This window comes from Anoplopoma fimbria, chromosome 8 (genome assembly GCF_027596085.1).
Source record: "Anoplopoma fimbria isolate UVic2021 breed Golden Eagle Sablefish chromosome 8, Afim_UVic_2022, whole genome shotgun sequence".
Taxonomy (NCBI): Eukaryota; Metazoa; Chordata; class Actinopteri; order Perciformes; family Anoplopomatidae; genus Anoplopoma; species Anoplopoma fimbria.
The window spans coordinates 7914728-7935489 of NC_072456.1; the positions used below are offsets into that span (position 1 = coordinate 7914728).

Below are 20762 nucleotides of genomic sequence, written 5' to 3' on the forward strand. Positions count from 1 at the left end.
GAGGAACTCTCTGCTTAGTGAAACGATGCCACCCACAAGGGTCAATTGTTCACGTATCGCTGTCAGTCAATTTGAAGTCAACCAAACTCTTCCTAAACCAAGGTGGTTTTGTTGCCTGAACCTAACTTCCAGTGAAGACGGAAGTTTATTTTGAAAAGACTCAATGCATGTAATAAGTGGAAACTGACCCACCGTCCTTGAAATGTCCAGAACTGACGCTAAATAGGTACCAGTAGCGTCTATCACACAAAGAAAATAATAGGAAAACAAAATACATACTTAGATACTCTGCTTATTAATGCTGACTGCAAAGTTCTGAAGCGCACTCATAAATGCATCAACTTTAACACAATATCATCATCTTTAGAACTTCTTGACCCTTCCTTTAACCAGATGCTCACCTGTTTTAGAGCAGATGACTCCCAACGCAAGCAGAAAAAAATATCAATGTATTTGTTGAAGTTGACTGATATATTTACTGACAACATAAAACCACAAGTTTGAAGTTATACCTGATAATGTTGCAGTTAGGTATTTTTAATATTGCAGCCCTACTTTTGAGTGGGAAAGAAGCTCTTTACAATACATTTAATGAGAGTCTTAATGAAACCAGACAAAAAAAAGGGACTTGTCATCATCAATATATTAACAATAAACATGTGCGACGCATGCAATGTGCCGGCTCATTCCAGCTAATAGCTGCCCCTGATATCCATCTCGGGACCTTAATTATTTGACTGTTTCAATTATGAACTATAGGTCAGACATGACTACACATTCATCATCCGACCACTTAGGGAGGGTTATTTCCATTTTATTTTTGAATCTGCCTGACTGCTGTGTGGTGTCATTCATGAATGGAGACAGACATTTCTCATTGTCTGATATCATATGCAGAACAAGAGCATCACCACCTGCTGAGAATCACAGCACTGAACTGATTATAACAAGGTTGCTTTTCCAAGGAGGACGATGATTACAGCACATGATTAGCACTACTTCTTAAGATTTACATCCTGGAAATGAACATCTATGCAAGCATACCCCTACATATTCATAATAAAATAAGTTATACACATACAAACAAATCAGTAGCTACAGCAGACTGACTCAGACCTTTTTGAGCAAAGCTAAGCCTAGCAAACAAAATTGGTCTGTTACCTGGCAACTACATGTTGCTTTTAGATATTCTTCCTATCGCACCTAATAGTGCCTCTAATTCACCAAATTGAATCCCAAGTTTATTGCTTATTCAGTGTCAAAACATCAACATCCAGCTGAGAGGCATTAAGAGGTTTTTGCCATGCTGTAACAAAATACAGAATGGTACTCATTGTAAATGATGCAAGCAGGCTGTTGGTGCTGGGGAGGCTGTGCAGCATTTCTAACAGAGCTTACATAAATTATCATGCAAGCTTGATAAATATCCCCTAGATGCACTTTTGTAGATTTTTTCATCAATCAACCACAAATAAAAGAAGCAAACATTAGACACATTATGGATTAGCCATATATTTACACATATAGGTGAATATTAACAAACATACAAGTATTGGAAACAACATAGATTTCAAAATGTCATCATCTCAACTGGAAGGACTACTGCGATTCATAGCTTTTAACCTCCAAAACATTATAGGTCACATATTCAGTCATACTAGATATATTTTCTTCAGAAATATACATCTAGTATGATAGTCTAAAATTGTTGTGCTTACGCTAAACCAGGACAGAGCTGCAATGTAGTGTTATTATTGTTTTATATTGTGCAAGTAGTGTCCTCTGGTGGCCATATTTAAACATTGCACTTTCATCATTCTAGTCACAGCACGTCTGTAGAATAGATAAGTTGCACCCTGCTGATGACAGACTGCAATGTGGTTGAGTTATCAAAGCTTGATGTACATGTAAGTAAGAATCTCTAAATATTTGTGTTTCTGTAGCTGCTGTAATAAATTATGACAGTATTGATTAAATGAAATTTGGGTCTTCAAAGGCGTGAGGCCTCTGGCAGGTTGACGGCCCTCTCTGCCTGGTTGCCTCCAGCGAGACGATTCATGTGGAGCAGAGTATACACACCTCTGACTGTGAACAGCAGGGAAATGGCAACAAAGTACGAGGCGTAGATAAGGAACTGAAAAGACATGAGAGGGTTACTTGCACTGTGGATGATGACTCAGAAATCAAAGAACAACTTCATCCAATCATTCTCTCTTGATCTGTCTCCCTGTGTATCTTTATTAAAGGCCCTTGAAACATCAACATTATATATTAATTAATATATTTTAGCTGTAATACAAGCTCTCAATATTCCAAGTTAAATTCATATACCTCAATATTCTACTTTCAACGCATTAATAAATTAAATATAAAGCATATAAATCATCTTCTGAACTCATCCTGTGATTTGTGAGTACTGCGGTACCTGCAAGGTGATGGTGAGCTGTAGAGACTTGGAGCTGATGACGATTGCGGTGAGTACACTCTGAAGAATTGTGCCCACAAAACTGTTCATGCCAAATACCAACGCATAGCGCTCCCTGTTCAGCATCTTGGCGATCTGAAAACTAGGAAATATTTACATGATAGGCCTGATAGGTTAAGATTAATTTAGTTATAACGTTTTCCAAACTAAGACATTTAACAAAGGACATAACATTTTTAAGAATTAGACACATTGGTCATATGAACTAAATGCTAAAGTCAGCATGATATTATGCTGAAAATTATAATTTTAACATGAGGATGTGTAGCCGATTCTACCAAGCATATTCATTATCCTATTTAAGGCCTTTAGCATAGTAACCTTTACTAATTAGCAATAAACCCGAAGTATAGCTTTTTTGATACTTCATAAGATAAGTAAGAACCTTGACTTTCTGGTGGCAAAAGATAAAAGACCGTCATTAGTATTCATCTACTGCGAATATGAATATATGTATCAAATTTCATGGCAATCTAGCCAAACGTTTTCAAGACATTTCACTAAATGATAAAAATTAAAGGTCTTGAACTCTAAAATCAGTAGTATTCTTCTATAAGGGTCCATGAGGGTAATATATATCCAATAACTGTTGAGATAAGGGGACAAGTTAGATGTGTGTGTCACAATGATAAAAATGAAGGGAAATAACCGAGGTTGAAACTAATCAGAGTAATTCCTTCATCTTCTGGTGTTAGTGGTGGATGTAATTGACTTATGTTGTGCTCAGGGTGGATATCTTTGCACAATCTGAGTATTAAGCATGGCTGGAGCCCAAATTGCAAAAAAATAGTACAAATAAAAAGCTAGACCAACCTGCACAAAGCGATTCTGTCGTTAACTGTGCAACAACAACTACATTAAATACGGTTAGGATGCGTTTGGAGGCTTAGAATTCTCTCCATTCGCCATAGAACCATTAGAGCCTGTGAGGCACATCTAGACTTGTTTAAAACACAAAACATCTTTATGGTGTCATATTTTCAAATTCAACACATTAGATCCTTGCATGTGTTCACATTGATACACATTATTCGTGGACTGTTGTGCTGCTGACACAACTATAATGCATTCTTACGTGCAGATGGTGGAAAGCTGCATGTAAACAGTTTTGAAGATGAAGAAGCATGTGTAGCTGATCCAGATGCTGTCAGTCAGATCCATGAGGAATAAAGCTCCAGCGATGAGGAACGTGAATCCCCCCAGGACCAGTTCCCCCCACACAGACCACTCCAGAGACAAGTGTCCCACAGCAACAGTGGCTGCAGCTCCTAATAAAAGAACACGATCACTCTGAGGCACGGCATGACTATACAGGGTTCATTCATTCATCACTGAAAATGTATATCACAGTACATCCCAACACAGTTATATATTCAGCAACTCTATTTTCACTCTATCACATAATATCTATGCCTCCATAAAACTAATGGCAATCTTTAGCAGCAGCAAACACATATTATAGATGGAATTCTGTCCAACATTGGACTAGTTGAACTCTTCGCCTTTGAAAAGTGACGATTCTCATTTCTGCCACAGGGTGGCACAGTGCAGCCCAGACACATCACAAGGTTTTTCTAACCAAATGTGAATGAGCTATGAGACCTTCATCCCTGTGTATGGATGTTCAGTGGGAGACTCTAGTGGCTCTTTGAAGCGTTGGTTATTTTAGGATACTTTTCTCCTTTGAAATGTTCTCTGGTTTTGTCCCCTAACTCTTCATCTCTTCCTCTCAGATCACTTTAACTTGCTTGCTACATATTCATCACAAATCCTACAACCAAAACTACCACTGTCATGTCAAAACCTTCCTGTATTTGCTGAAGATTGGATGAAAACTAAACCTGAGGCGAGTTCGTTGTGGTGAGTGTAAATGGGAAACCCCTGAGTCCCCAAAGACATGGATCTCTTCACTCAGAGCTCTTTATCCACTAGAATATAAAGAGAAGCTGAGTATAATTGCTTCACTTATTTAAATGTGTACATTTCCTTTGAGTCCTTGTCCATTCATGATCAATCAATGCTAATAGTCCAACATGGACACCACTGGAGCCTGTGTGTATTTAAGATATATTAAATCAATCCCAGGGTGCTGATTAGCAGAGGGGGGTCAAATGTAGATGGAATAATTAGACCAGTTTCCTCAGCAGTGTCAAATGGAGGCTTAGCAGGGTCATGATCCAGCTGTACAGCTTCATAGAGAGGAATCAATAATGCAGCTGGGCTTTACAGTATGTTTAAATTGGTCTCAGTTTAATTGGATAACTTTGTGTACTTATTCTCTCTCTCTTTCTCTCTCTCTCTCTCTCTCTCTCTCTCTATATATATATATATATATATATATATTTATGTGATAGCAAGAGGAGCTAACAGAGATTTTGAAAGTTAGAGGATCACCAAAGGTATTGGGATTCATCCCCTGAGAATCTGGAACAGCAGCAACGTCTTATTATTCCCATGATGCAACTGAAGATTTGCCACTTAATAACCATGTTTTTTCCAACATCGTGCTCACAGTTTGTAACGCAGGCTTTCTGTAAATAATCTGAGTTCTTGATGCCCTAATTGAGTTGACCTTGATGCCATCATTAGTTTCACCGTGATTATAGTTTTGAAGGTTCAAACACAAGCTGCATGCAAGTACCCCTGATTATTAGCCAAGTTTTAATATGTGTGGCATAGAAGAGGAAAAATATGTGACATCACGCTGTGTTTGCTTTTCACGCTGATAAGATTACATCATACTGTGTGTGTATTGTATGTGGGGGAGTGAAATATAAATTTGCATGTTTAAACCAGTGTGTGGCCTGAATCTGAACGGAAATAACAGCAACAACAAAGTATGACACTTTTAATGAATGGTTGGGGGAATTAACCAAATTTGTTTAATGAACAATCAATTTTTTATTTGAGCAAAATACTGGAGGTATTTCTGAAAACATGGGGCCCCTACATGATTACAATATTGAATGGCTAGAGTGAAGCTGACAATGTTATAAAATATTATCTCGGGTTGTGAGGGATGACCTACAATGTAGGTCATTTTGTTGTCATTATGATAAGTGTCCGATAGCAATGTGATAAATGATGTCCTGATAGTGGGAGTAAGTTGGACAAGGGTTGCTACTAAATATGAGTAATAGAAATGTAACACAGATTCTTGCAGGGTTTGTTGTCTTACAGTACGATATATGAATGAGGACGCCTTTTCCCAATATCTATCTTTACTATTTGAAATTACCATATCAGCTATTTAGGTACATTTATTATTGTTTTTTCTCTTAGTTTTTAAGTTTATAGTTTTGTTGTTATTATCGTTTTACTTTCTGTCGGTGATGTCTGATGTGACCTCTTTTGCATAAAAAGTGAGTAAAAAAAAGATATGTTTGAAGTGTAAATGATTTGTAATTACTGCTTGAGACCATAGATGAAAAGAAAGAAGGCTGTAACTCCTTTTCCATTGAAAATCTTAGTATACAAAAACATATTACTGAACATAACTCAGTTTGTTCTGCATACACATTTTATTTTATCTTAATCCTAATGAGCTACTAGATGTTGTTTTTGAGCTCAAGGACATACAGTTATTAATATGCTGAACATGAAAATAGTAAATTATATTGTGCTTTTCTGCCATATTTTATCACGCTGGTCATCCATATTCATATTTTTCCCTCTCTGTTTCCACCAAGTTTTTTTCCTCAGGGAGGTTTTTCTAGGTGTGGAACAGAAGAGAGTACAGCAAGAATCTTTGGGGAAATATCAGACATAGGGCCCTACAGCTTGACTGCATGTTGGGCAGAACCATTTACAAGTGAAATGCACACAGCTGGATGTGGTTTACACAGAGTAATTGCCTTTGGCTTCTGGGGAATACAGGAATGTATCAGTTCTATAATCAATAAAAGTGTACAGGCTGGATGGCAGCAGCTGCTATACCCATATGGGGATGAGAGCACGCAATTAAACAGTCTAATTAATGCTGCTGCTATTGTCTGCCGTACTTTGGGGATTGTGAAATACTGATAATAGAAAGGGATTGTATTTTCTTCCGGTCTTATTATTCAATTATTTTTGCAGCAGAATGTGTATAATGAAATTGTTTGGAAAACAAAATCCAGCTACCAGCACCTCTAAAGCTCAATAATTAATACATTATGTCACATCTGCTTAATCTTTGTTGCTGACAGGTTTTGGGTTCATGCAGACTTACAGTATGTGCGGGGTTATTTCTTTTCAAAGAGCCTAAAGTCTTGTCATCAACATCAGATCGCCAGGCAACCAGTTGAGACTGTTATTGTTGATTGTTAATTGTTGCTAAATGGATTGATATCACTGATGCATTATCATGAGAGCAAAGTTTTCATGTTATAGCTGGTTGAAGTGGTGCTTATAACGGTGGATTAGTTACCTGCCAGTGTGCTGATGCCGTCCACCGCTCCATTGTAGGCCGTGAAGTTGTGGGGCTGCTTGTAAACCCAGAGGAGCTGGACGTACCCTGTAACCTGGTAAAAGCCACATCTCCCTGTAGCTGCCCATATGCAGAAGAAGAGCACGGCAATAGACGAATAGCATTTCTTGCAGTCCAATGCCAGTGTTCTTAACATCCTCGCAACGTGCCTGGCAGCCATCACGCTCTTCATCCACGTGGAAAAGTCTTGGCTTTCAGAGTCGTGACTGTCCTCACCTGAGCTTCCCTGTTGTGCAGAACACGTCCCCTTATGAAATAAACTAGTCTCAGGCATAGGCAGGAAAAAGGAGGTTATCAGTGCTATGGAGACAGAGACGAGAGTCACAATAGCTAAGCAATACAAGGACACCCCACCCAGAGACACTAGCAGTTGCCCCAGCAGAGCGCCCAGACCATAGCCCAGCAACACGGCCCCTTTCACATAACCAGTCACTCTCTGATAGAAGCTAGGCGACACCACACTGTAAATGTAGGACAAACAGGCCACGTCTGCTGCCACGGCAATGCTGTAGCTGAAGAAGGCAAACTGAGCCGAGCGGACCCCCGAGCCAACTAGTACCAGCAGAAACGCTGTGAGTTGGCTAAACCCCTGGAGGATGATTACAGGCTTGTACCTGAGGAAGTCTGTCACCAGGAGGACTGGGATGAGGAGAACCAGGCTGGAGTAAGTCCACACAGGATACACCTGTCTAGTCACCTGGAAATGGAGAAAAAGGTAGAGACCTAATTATTTTTTAAGAAAGTTATTCCTAACTGCTGATAGGAGTAGCAAGAGTGTCTGTGCAGCGCGATGACAGCAGCACACCAGATGCAGTTCCACCTCTTTTCATAATCAATGAAAAACGACTTCTGCATGTACATGGTCCAACAGGAAGCAGCACAAATGAGGCTCATAATGTGACAAATTGATTCATTTTAATATTATGAAAAATAAACACAATGGCTGCAGTTTGAAAGGCAGGTCCCTTTTAGAAAAAAATATGGTTATTAAATGACTGTTCCCATTTAGTTTTTCATGTGTTCCACTTTGGCCTTGACCAAAGTCAGGTTTTTATGGCAGTGGCACGATTTGGATTCCGCTCCATCTCTATCAGTTGAGTAACAAAACAATGTACGTGGATGCAGGCAGCCAGTTGTTGAAAATAGGGATTTTTCTAGTAAGTGTCAGAGTCCATGTTTACTAAACAATTTTAAATCTTAAGTAAGTGTTAAGGCTTACATAAATAAAAGGTTTGATAATGAGTCATCTGTCCCCAGAGGATGAATCCTATAGTGACTTTGGTGTCACCCTTCATTTTCTTATTGGTACCACAAGGTCAAACCTTCCTCTTAACTAGCACTTTGGTACAGTAGGGATCGTAGGTGTTATTTTATTCAGTTTTTACCTTTCCAATCAGTAGCTAAACATTTTTCACATTAACTAAATACATTACAATTACAATACATTACAATACATTGAAATAGAGATGCATTTTTACAAGCTGTTTGAAATCTAGAAATAAACTTTTGATTGGGAGAGATTGGAGACCAAGGCTCTATATATTAGCTGTACCTCAAGCCTGTACAATTAAGGAATTTCCTATTTGTGGGAAATAAACATGGACTGCAGACACACTCCAGTAGTGATTCCGTAAAAAAAAAGCATGGCAAAATCTGTGTTGGTAAGTGTTCAGTCTAAATGCATTCTTAAGAGCTCCTTGAGCATATTTGATTCACTTATGTATCAAATGTACTTTGTTGGTACAGCTATGTTCATGTGTAATCTGAACAGCCACTTGGGTACACAAGTTGAAAGCTAATTTGCATCATACATGGTTGAGCATGAAATGGTACATCTCGGGTGAACCTGCCATAAAGTGGCTTCCAGCCCGCCTTGTGCGTCACAAAGTGATTGTCATTGCAGAGGTGTGAAGGACCCCATTCAGTTTCTTCTTAAAGCCACCATGCGAGGCGCGATACTGTGGAGGCTCCCCTGGTCCCTTCAGTCTGCACCAAAAGCTTTGAATTCTCTTGTGTAAACAGGGCAGCTCAGCTGATGCTAGTCTAGCTAATGCTTACATCAGTTTCCTGTGGCTGTACATTATTATTGTTAATCTTTTCTCTCCATATATGGAGACATTTTGGTGGAAAATGTATGAAGTAATGAATATTACAGTAAGAATCATTCCTCTAAGATGAATCCTTCCTCTTAGACAAAATGGTAATTGATCAACACTGATTGCTTTACTTTGTACGGGTATTTTACACAATTGCCCAGGTTGAAGGATAATCTTAACAAAGACTGGCCAGATTGACAAAAAATACTTAAACTCTTGGTAGCCAGAAGACGGATCCTATTTATTTTAGTGACCTTCTGTACCACTTTGTTTTAGTGCAACCATCAGGTTAAACATTCTATAAAAATATATCTTATATAACCACCCTAAGGATGTAATTCACAACATTAGGCTACATGTAAAAATATAATGTGACTCAATTTAAACTGATAGTTTACTAAACTATATTAGAAGCCTAGCCATCTGAATACCACCGAGATTATAAACACAGTAATAATTTGTCATAATGGCATGGATATTCGAATAAAATTCTATTGACTTAAATATTTATTCACATATTAAATTTGTAACCATTCATTTGTTCATATTAAAGAAACTGCTTACTATAGTTGTGACTATATGTGGACAAATGCACCTCTGAACCAAATGTCCACTATTGGGATTCATACTTTATATTCATAACTTTGTTTACAAGCATTTACATTATTCATATTATGTATATTAAAACAAAAAAAAACGAGCAAACCTAATAACCTACGGTCTCCCTCAGTGTGCAACAGTCACAAATCTCATTTCATAGCTCAGTGCCTCACCTGCTCGGTGGTGAGATTCTTGTAAGGTCCTGTGAGAAACTCTGTCATAAAGGGCTCTATAGGCCTCATCATGGAGCAGAAACCATAGATGCAGAGCGGCACAGTGGGGCCCACCCAACTAGCTCGGCAGGGCATATAATGGCCTGCCCGGCAAGGCCTGCTGCCACACTCCCCGCTCCAGCAAAAACCCATCGTTCCTCTCTGGCTCCCTGGGGACGTCTCGCCGTGTCCGTCGTGAGCACAGTCAATTTTAGGCCGTTTAATCTGTTGAGATATGGAAGCGCCGGATAAGGCCAAGGTGAGACTGATTGTGAACACCGAGTCACCTGCTTTGCCATTGTTGTTTCTCTCCTCTGAAGTTTTCTACGGCGAGACCGGAAAAAAATGTGAAGCTGTAAGGCATTAAGATGAAATATGAGGAGGGGAGCCTCTGGGACTTCACTGGGTTATAATGAATACTGTCTCCCCCTCTGTCTTTATATAAAAAAAAAATCATTCCTGCAGATATTGAGGAAGGGGTGGAAGTCAAGCAGAGGAATATGTATGAGTGTGTGTATCCTTGCAGGTGTACACACCACCATGCTTCCCCCCACACACACACAACACAATGTGTACATATGCACCATTAGCCAGTGGAGTCCAAAACAATGTGAGTGATTCATAAAATGATTCAACGCAGTTTTAATCAAAGAAATATTATATAATATAAACTATAAATTCTCAAAATACTTAAGGCACCTTCTCCAGGCTGCTTAAGAGTTATGTAGACACTTGGACACATCCACAAATATCACTCAGCTCTGAATTCAATTTACCCAAATTTCAATTTTCCAGAGTAGCTCATCTGATCAAATTATCTCAACTTTCAGCGTTTTGTCTTTGTGACCGTCATAAATAACAAGTTCATAACTTTAAAACCAGTTTGCAAGTTTGCAGGATGGCTTGGCAGTGAATTCTTAATACTTAGGGAAAGAAATAAGCAAGGCAATCATTCCCGAGCTGAGAATTATCGTAGTCTGTAATTTAAAATATCCTACGGCGAATTATGAGTCACCAGTGGGGTGTCAACAGAAAGCTCTGCCTCAGCTCAAACTGTCAGACTGCCGCCATGACTTAATTCTCAACATCAAGGTCAAAATATTATTCATATTTATATATTTGGCATTTCTAGTTTAATGTTGTCAGATTTACAGTATGTGATGTTCAGTGACTATGGCTGGAGGGAGCAGATACAGAGACGCACAATTTGACCTTTACACTGTCAGAGTTAAACTGTAGTGTTACTAACATTTGGTTCTATTATCAATCCATGTTGTAGAACAGCAATAGAACATGTCAAATATTCATCCCCTTCATCTACAAAAGTACCTGTGTTTTCATTCATGTTCTTCTATATGAATTTTGCTGATGTATTTAACATATTAAGTTCAATTCAAAGCTAATAGCCATGATCACAGCATAGGCAACCCTGAGTCATCATTAATAATAAGAGTAGTAGTGATTAGCTGCACTGGTAGTCAGCAATACTCTCCCTCTGCTTCCTCCTCTTATGTTTTGAAATAAGCTTATACAATATAGCTAAATACATTATAACAAAAATTCCAGACAAAAAAAACAAGATTAACAACACACGACGGCAAGTTGCTGTGCCAAGATCGCACCATCTTACACCCTCACCCTACTCTCTGGACTCATTAAGCTCTTAATCATCTCTGACCTGGAGTCTTATTCCTTATTAATCTACAGCAGACAGAGATGGACCTCATTCTCATTTTGAGAAGCCAGATTAACTCATTTTCTTTTCTTTTTTTTTCTCTGCAATCTTCTACAGTCTGTACAGGGACAGAAGTGATGATCAAAGGTATCTATCTTCCATTTCCCCTTCCTTTCCGTCTGCAAATTCATGGGTAAAGATAGTGAGACGGCCTCATGATAGCTGGAACAGAGTGGGGGCCATGGGAGGCAATGGCTGGTAAACGTCTGAAATTGCCTGCTGCGCTCAGTAGGGCCAAATGGAGCTCGGCATGGTGAAGGACATCTAAAAGCTCAGGGCGCCATATATCGGTGTGTCACGTGCATTGGCCCAGTAGAAAAAAAACCTTATAAGAAACCATTTGGAATTTGATTTTGGGGGGAACACGGGCTGAGGTCGACACTTTGTTGAGTAAGCTCTGAAATGCCCTGGTTGACCCTGCTGTGAACAAGGAGTTTAGCAACACAAGCATACCTTTTCAAAAACTTTACTGTTCCAGCACATCATAGATAGAACACAAGCACCAGCTCTATATTTTTTTTTAAATCTCACCTTTGTCAAAGGGACATCTTTTACAATATGTTTTGTTCTTAAAAGCATTGCTCTTGGGTTATGTGACTATACTTTATATTTTGATTAACCTATCCTATTTGTCCTTTCTTCGTCATCACTTCTGAATTGCAGGATCTGACGAGTGGTCAAAGGCAGTCCGGATGAATTGATTCCTAATTTGTCACAGACCAAACCCCTCTTCCCACAATCTCCTTTTTTTCCTTCCTTGCTGGCAAATCATATAAGGCCTCTGCAGTCAGGAGCCTGACTTTAAAACAAACAGTGAGTGTGGGATGGGGTTGGTGTATGTGTGTATGTGTGTGTGTGTGTGTGTGTGAGTATATTAAGGTGTTTTGTGAGGCTCAGATAAGCATATGTTCGCAGTGGTTTGGCTGAAAAACAGAACTCCCACTGCTTCAAGCTGATAAGACGTAAGTTCTGTATATGTGTGTGTGTGTGTGTGTGTGTGTGTGTGTGTGTGTGTGTGTGTGTGTGTGTGTGTGTGTGTGTTTCCCAGCCCTCCATTATGGCTCTTGGACTCATAATAAGGTGACTGACGCAAGTTTCTGGTTTAAACAAGAAGACAAACACATTATAATCCAGCACCACTTACAAACTCTTTTTTTCGTTTTGTTTAAAATACTTTACATAATGGCAACGATTAATTTCTTCAGTGCCATTTTGATACAGTTATGAACAAGCCTAATGCATATTCAATATAGTGTAATTTGTCTACACATGGCTGGATGAATAACTTAGGTGGTTGTGGGGTAAACATTTGCTGATGGTCCCCCTACGACATCCCCGCAGCAATTAATTTATGAATATCGTTAATTCATATATATAGTAAAATACAGTAATAGAAGTGTTACCATTCGTGTCTGATTAGGTCAGAAAGGACCTGCCTTAGTTGTATTTTTGTGTTAAATTTTAAATATATTTTATCAAAAGCCAAGTGATCTGCTGTGAACCTTAGGTTTTTGGGGTCCCTAGACCTATGGGGTCCTGAGAAAGTGTTGCTATAGTGGGTAAATCAGCCTTTTTACTAATACCTGCATAACATTCTAACCTTAGCATGAACCAAAATCTAAATTGAATTTAACCATATGTCAAATTATCAAATACCAAAACACAGACTACATTTCACTTTACTACCAAATCAAACACATCATAGTTGTGATATAGTAAGTTGAATATTTGCACTGGACTGTCTTAATAAAGTAAGACCTCATCCAAGAGTGCATTTCATTCCAATATACTGGATTGAATTGGTAAACATCCACATCTTTACTGCACCAAGTGCATTTTGTTGGTAATATTGAGAACAGAGTGTTAAAACATCACTTGTAATCATCTACTGAAGGTTTTCAGGAAGCCTTTGGGCCAGAAGCACTAAAAGCTGGTCATAATGGAAAGCACTTAAGCCATAACACTAGATGGAGCTCATGCTTCGTCATACACCCGCAGCATCACTCCTCATCTCTGTGATGCACGGTGCTCATGACACATTCCTGACTATTTTGACAGTCTCAAACTTGTGAGAGCTTCGGGAACAGCAGCACATGATTGACACGCTGATGGACAGACAAACAGTGAAAACCTCGAAACCAGCTGTCCTTACCACGCGGCCATCTGCCGCTTCCTGTCTAATTGGATGATGAGTGCTTCATTTGGAATGCTTGCTTGATTGCTTAATATTTTGTCTCCACATGTTTTAAATTATCTTTCTGGCTTTTGTATTGTTCATACACAGTTGCAATAGATATGGCAGAATTAGTAATAGCTATGACAGTACAAGCAGTAACAGTCAATAGATCATAGCTGTAGCTGACAGCAGCCATGATCTATTGACGTGCTTGTGGTGAAGATATAACTTGGTCCACAGAATCATATAAAGAGCTGCGTTGTTAGCTTACAGCTAAGCCCCCTTGACATTTTGTTCACTCAACCATGGGGTAACATTTCCTGACACTGAGAAATATTGTAAAGATCCAGGATTTCACAGTATTCACCTACAGTAATGTGGAAAAAAAATGCTTTATCCCCTCAACCTTGACCACATTGTACAATCTGATGGACAAATCTGGATGTCAGGACATTGCTGCTATGGTTAAAACCAGAAAATATGAATGGTATGATAGAACCAAATTGTAACACGGGCAAGTTCCAGTTTTTCACTCTACATTTCAGTCGGAGAAAAAAAAGGAAAAAAAAATATATAACAGATAAAGGGTTTATCTCTCCAGGTATACAAATGGGGTGATTTCAGTTTTCACTGGAAACACTGCCACACCACTGCTAATTACTTACTGTGTAAAGAGAGAAAAATAAATCAAGAAATATAGTAACATTATGTTGCAGTGCATGTAGGAATCTCCTCAAATGAATGTGGAAAGAAAAAACAAACAGAAAATAGAAAGTTGGAGAATTCAAATGTCGCTGAATATCAATACGTCAAAGGCACTGTCGAGCCCAAAAGGAGCTGCTTCCGAACAACACTTCACATTTAAGCCAAGTGGACCTATGGCTGTCAGAGCTGAACCCAACCCTGTGACATTTAAAAAGGGGAAACAAGGAGGGTTTTCACTGCCCCATTGCACAAAATGACAGTAATATGGTGTGTGACAGGGATGATAGCAGTAGCTGCAATTTCTGGCATTCAGAGCTCAACTCTCTTGGCCATACTTGTTATTTTGTTTTTTAACAGAAGCTCTCTGCCTATTCATTCATTTTCTTTGCAAGGTAACTCTTACGAGGTAAGTAGCACATACGACTGCAAACAAGACTGAAGGCCTTGGGACTCTGCGGTGGTGTTTTTCATCAGAAATTGACGCACAATTAAAATTACGCACAACCTCACATTGTGTGGATTAAGTTTACACACAGACTCTGAAACTTTCGCTTGTCATTTATGTTTTAGGAAGAGTTTTGGTTGCCTGTGGTTTTTTTGCATTTGTTGAAAGCCAAATTTCATCAACCAAAAAGGCATATTATCAACTTATTCACTTCATCTCCAAGAGCAAGGCTCTTTACGACAAACAACGTAGGGACATGCAGTATTTGAGATGTGGTAGATTGCAGAGCAGTTTAAATTGGGGATAATAGCAACTTATCACAAAATAAAGAATAACATAATATTAGACATTAATGAAAGTGCTCTGGGCAGCTATATGGTTGTTTTTTGCTAATGTCACGAATTCATTAACCCCTGTTTTGGACTAGCGCACATACAGTTGATGCTTAGGGGGATGTCATTAGTTTTGCAGGTATTTGGCCATACAAAGAAAAAAACTGGAACTGACGATGGTGCTACACGAAACATTTTACAGAAATGCCCACCTCAGAGGAAATTTCAGGGAGACTCAGTTAATGTCATCCTCTCTCGACCATGAATGTCTGTGCAAAATTGAATTAAGATCCATTCAGTTGTCGAGATATTTCAGTATGGACTAAAGTGAACCCACTCATCAACCTACTCGACAGCATTGTCATCCATGAAAACCCTTTAATTTTCAAACGTAGAATCCCCATTTGTTCTGATATATTGTCATGGGAGTACCTGGTACTCTGTATATGTATATGGATAGTTAGATAGTCCAGGAATACAGATAAACTGAAATGAACTTTCTCCATTTGAGTGTCAATGGTGTTCAATGTATTTAGCAGCCATTTTGCCTCATTTTAGTAAAAGTTGGCCTCCAAAACCAGGGAAGAAAAAATGAATTGATTTTAATGGCCTTGCGGTGTGCAATGTCACAGGGTAGTCCATCTATCTTACAGGCTACAAAAGTTTCAAAGGATAAGAGTGTTAAGACAGGTGGACAGTGTTAGGGAAGTGACACGTTCTGGACTCCTTGGAGCAATTTCTTCTGGTCCTACAGAGGTCACTGATGACTTAATACCACTTTAACAAGTCCTAAACAGATAAATTAATTGAAAGAAACTACGCAATATGGCAATATTCACGCCAGTTAGAACATATCTATTAGAAGCCATTCATTAGAACTCATTAGAGCTTGTTTGGAAAGGATGGGAGGTCATTGGCACCAATCAATCAAGGTCATTGCTAAGATGATGCCATGCCATAGCTGGAGGGCTCTTAGACTGATGAGTGTCAGCGGCTTCTGGTGAGCGCTGGAGGGCTAATGTCCCCCTTACTGGGCTCCCCCTTCTTCCCCCTCGTCACAGATGAGTCCTGTTCTGACAGAAAGAGCTGCAGGAGGCGGATGGAAATAAAAGCTGACATATCAGCACCCTCTCAACATCTTGCCGGAGTGGTACTCGTTTGCCCCAATTCAATATCCAAGGCTCATCTTCTCTTTTTCTCCCCCACTTTCACCCTCTGTCTAGTTCTCAATCATATAGGTTTCTCAGGCTAGCTGTGAATAGACTGCCTTTTCATTAGCTCCCTGTGTGGGGGTGTGCATGAGTGCAAGCACGTGTGAATGTGTGTGCATGTAATATTTTTATACTTTTAGCACTCCTTTACCAGTACCTCATTCTCTTTGCCTCTAGTCTTCCTGTTTCTGTCTTTCCACCCTTTATCATCTTCATTTGTCCTCTTTATTCTCTCTGCATCTTAAGGTAATAGATACAGATTTGTGGGGGTAATTGTGGCAGAGGAGAAGGAGGAGGAGTAGGAGGAAGAGGAGTATATGAAGAAGGAGGAGGAGATTAGCTCAACAGTTATTTGGTGTGGTAGGACGGGTTATTTTCTGCTGCAATTTTGGTTACGAGCACCACTCAGCCTTCCGTTTGACAGCTATCATCCAACTCCTTCAGGGTGCTTCCTTCCACAATCAACTAATCATATTCTTTATAGTGCCGTCTTTCGTAAGACTCTCTATTTTTGGCTTCCCTCCAAACAGGAAACAGTACTTATTGCACGTCATTTGGGCAGAGATCGAGGCGGGATTTGAATCACGGTAACAATTGGTTGAAAAAGCAAACATTTAGTCCAGACAAACAGACAGATAGTTAGACAGATAGAAATATAGATAGATATGTCCTTTTTTCACATATGTTAGTATGTATGTTTCACACAAATCTTAAAAACACCAGATATCTCTAAAGAACATGGATTGTTAATTTTAACCTCTAGGCAGTGTTCCCAGTAAATGTGTCGCTTTTTGTCTTCTCTTGGCAGTGCAATTTGCAGCCATTCCCATTAAGCCTTAATGGGAAACATTAAAGGAGAAAGAGGAAGAAAAGTCCAGGGAAGATAATCAACAGTGCATTTCAGGCAGCTGACAATAAACTGCACTCTGCGCTAGATTAAGGCATTAGTTATTCTAATGAAAGCAGGGAATTCACTTTGAGTTCAGATGTCATACTGTATGTTAATAAAATCTACATCTCAGAGAAACGCTGTGCCAAATGCTACTTTCTAAATGACCTTGCAGATCAAGTTACCCTCATGTTGATGCTCTCTCTTAATGGCATTGGCTCATTATGAATTAGTGCTCTATTATTGGCCATCTGAAAATAGCAAACAGTCATCAATTCTCTGTGAATTGCAGACAGTACTCAACACTTAACACATATATATATATATATATATACATATATATATATATATATATATATACAGCGGGTAAAATAAGTATTGAACACATCACCATTTTTGCTTTTTGCTACCTCTTTGCTTTTACCCACCATGAGATGTTTCTTGTGTGACACCTTGGTAATAAGACAACTTTTTATAGGCCATTAGTTGGGAATGAACCAGCTGATAGTAATTTGCACTGACAAGGGGCAGGATTGCTTTCTAATTACTGATAGATTTCAGCTGGTGTCTTGGCTTTCCAAGCCTTTTTGCACCTCCCTTTCTTAATGTGTTCAATACTTTTGCCCTGTTTCATTCCATTGTATTACACATAACTTAATTTCTGAACTTATTTGTATGTATCTGGTGAAAAGTTCATGTGGATTATTTACTGAGACAAATGGTTCAATACTGTTACACAGCACATCTGGTGAAAAGTTCATGTCAATAGCACCTTTAGAAATATATTTACTGAGACAAATGCTGACGTGTTCAATACTTATTTTACCCGCTATATATATATATATATATATATATATATATTGAATCACAGCACCCAGCACCCATTCGCTATTGAAGACTACATTAGCAACTTCATTTTGCGAAAAAAAATAAAATATACAATGTAAGACTCCTAATTTAGATATCCCAGTGTTTTGTCAAAACATTTTTGATTATTTAAGTACACAAATCCCCAAAAATGTCTTCAGTGATAGCACTTACTACATCAGTGCTCTTCTGGGCCTTGAATGTTTTGTGCCAACTTACAAACTTTACTTATATTGTAATTTGATTAATGCAATATCTGTGTGAACTAAAATGGTTTGTAATATACCTTCAATACCGCCACAGGCAGATGGCATGGTTAGCCATCGCTTAGCCCTTGTGTGATTAATTTGTGCCCTACCATGTGATTCAGTCCACTAATTTGTGTCATGGTTTGAATCACCATGTAATTGTTGGAGTACAATTTTGACATTGTTATTTGTCTTTTTCCATCTGCACAATTCAACCAATGAAAAAAGGCCAGATATTCTACTTTTTTATAATGAGAAAGGAATGCAACACTGAATCTGTGGGAGCTTCTGATCATTCAGCAGGTGTTGAAAATCACATATGAATAGTAATGTCTAAAGGGATTCAGTCCTAATGTTTGCAAGCTAAAACAGCTTTCACTTTCTGAATACAAACTCAACAGCACAATGGGTCCTCTCAACGTTTGAATTCTATTAAGGGACAGAGCTTGAATCACAAACTAATTAAGCCAAAGGCAGCACTATTTAGGGGCTAGGATGGGGCATGGTGGTGCGCTGTGATCGGCTCTAGGTAACTGCCTGCGATGAAGGTGGCTCACGGGTCTCACCTTGAGCTTCATAGTCGCCCTTGCCTGGACCTCGGGAAAGGGCCCTCTGCCTCTTGTCGCGTCTGCTAGTCATCCCTATTTATATATCTATTCAAGCACTTTGTGTACAATTTTCTTTTAACAATTGTATTGTTTACTAGAGCACACAATTGTTTACAAGAGAACACATTACTTCCCAAATCTAGCCTCTTGCACTAAAATGTACAACATTTTCTGGACAGAGATCCACAAACCACAGGGGGAAACACTGGGTTAGGCCATAGTCGGACTGGCCATTGGGACATCATTGGGACTTTGTAGTGCACCATAATATAGCTTCTCCATACCTGATACCCAAGCGCCCCCAATGGCCAAAGCTATACAAGCTTGTTCAAAAGGTAGGAAAATGGCATATCAACATCCAAAGGATATGCGATCATGGCGTTCTCCAGTCAATAGAGTACCACAGATGTTGACGGCATCTCCTAGCTCCTGTCATCTTAACTCCTAACTTTTCACATAGCTTCTTTCAAACAGATAAAATTTACTGAGGCACAGTTTGCTGTGTGAATATATATGCCTACGATGCTCTGTTAAAGATACTCACAATAGACTTTAAAATCCACATTATGCCACTTCTCTAGGACTCTCTGACGTGAGCACCTGTGCTGCTGTCAACACTGAGGTGCTCCTTTGACAGAGAGGAAGTGGGTATGAACTTTGTGAACTTGTAAAATGTTGGTTTGAACTTGTGCACCACTTGCAGCTGTGCTAACAGCTCTGAACCAGAATACAGACCCATATCCTGTGCTCTTCCTCAGCCACCTTTTCCATCTTTTCTAATTAATTCTCTGTGGAGCCCCACAACTGCAGGGACCGGACCAACTCTGCTCTCTTGTTTCAGGCTACATGAGACAGTAATAGATGTTCACCTATACAAAAAGAATTGCCCCAGGTCGCAGGGATGGAGGATAGTATAGGAAGTCAGAAGCTCACTATAAGGCCATTTTCACTGTGGCTATGATTTGTAAGAGTCCAGAACATTGTCACATCTACATTTAACCCTCCTTGTCTGCTTCCTGACTTCTTAACTGTTGTTCTCTTCTAGTTGTCTGCTTTGGTTGTTAGTCAATAGAGGGCAGCTGTGTAGCACTATTGCCAAGAAATTAGATTATTGCACGTTTTGGAAGGTGGAGCCACATGAGCACTATTGACAGGTGCACACCGCCCTCAAGCAACCAAAAGTGAATGACCGGCTTCAACAAAACGTAAAAGAGCTTGTTTGTACAAAGCATCGTCCGACCAGATCTAAAGGTTTCTACACACGAAATTTGACTGAAGTGGTTGTTTCAAGGACAAAATAAAAGAGCTTGAGACATGTACTTGAAGGGAAGTTACAAAAGCAAAATTTTGACGTCGGAAAGGTGTGAGTGTTCAAAGTCCATGAAGAATCGAAGAAGAACTGGAAACAAGATTGCAGTGTTCGGGTACTTTTTTCACCCTATAAAATGCAGATATGATTCCACATCTGCTGAAGCAATAATTGGATTCTGACTGCACATTTAGACAATTTAGAGTACCCCAGCTCGACTGGATCCGAACTTGTGCCACCTTGTTCCAGAAAAAGTGTTATATTAACCAGTGTTTCAGGCAAATCTCTCCCAGATTCAAATAAAACTGCCAGCGTGAAAGCTCCCCAAATTTCTTTCCTTTAAACTGTTGGATAAGGATGCAACCTTGGCTGCTCT

At 39.2% G+C, this 20762-nt stretch overlaps 1 protein-coding gene across 1 annotated transcript; it reads right to left on the reverse strand.

The window, feature by feature from the left end:
* Nucleotides 1-1990: 1990 nt before the first annotated feature.
* Nucleotides 1991-16896, reverse strand: LOC129094664 (thiamine transporter 2-like). Its single transcript, XM_054602924.1, has 6 exons — nt 16871-16896; nt 9823-9940; nt 6894-7650; nt 3561-3753; nt 2426-2567; nt 1991-2134 (listed from the first exon to the last, which is right to left on the reverse strand). Exons 1-6 carry the CDS (start codon nt 16894-16896, stop codon nt 1991-1993), a joined length of 1380 nt encoding a protein of 459 aa, XP_054458899.1.
* Between the last annotated feature and the right edge of the window lie 3866 nt (nt 16897-20762).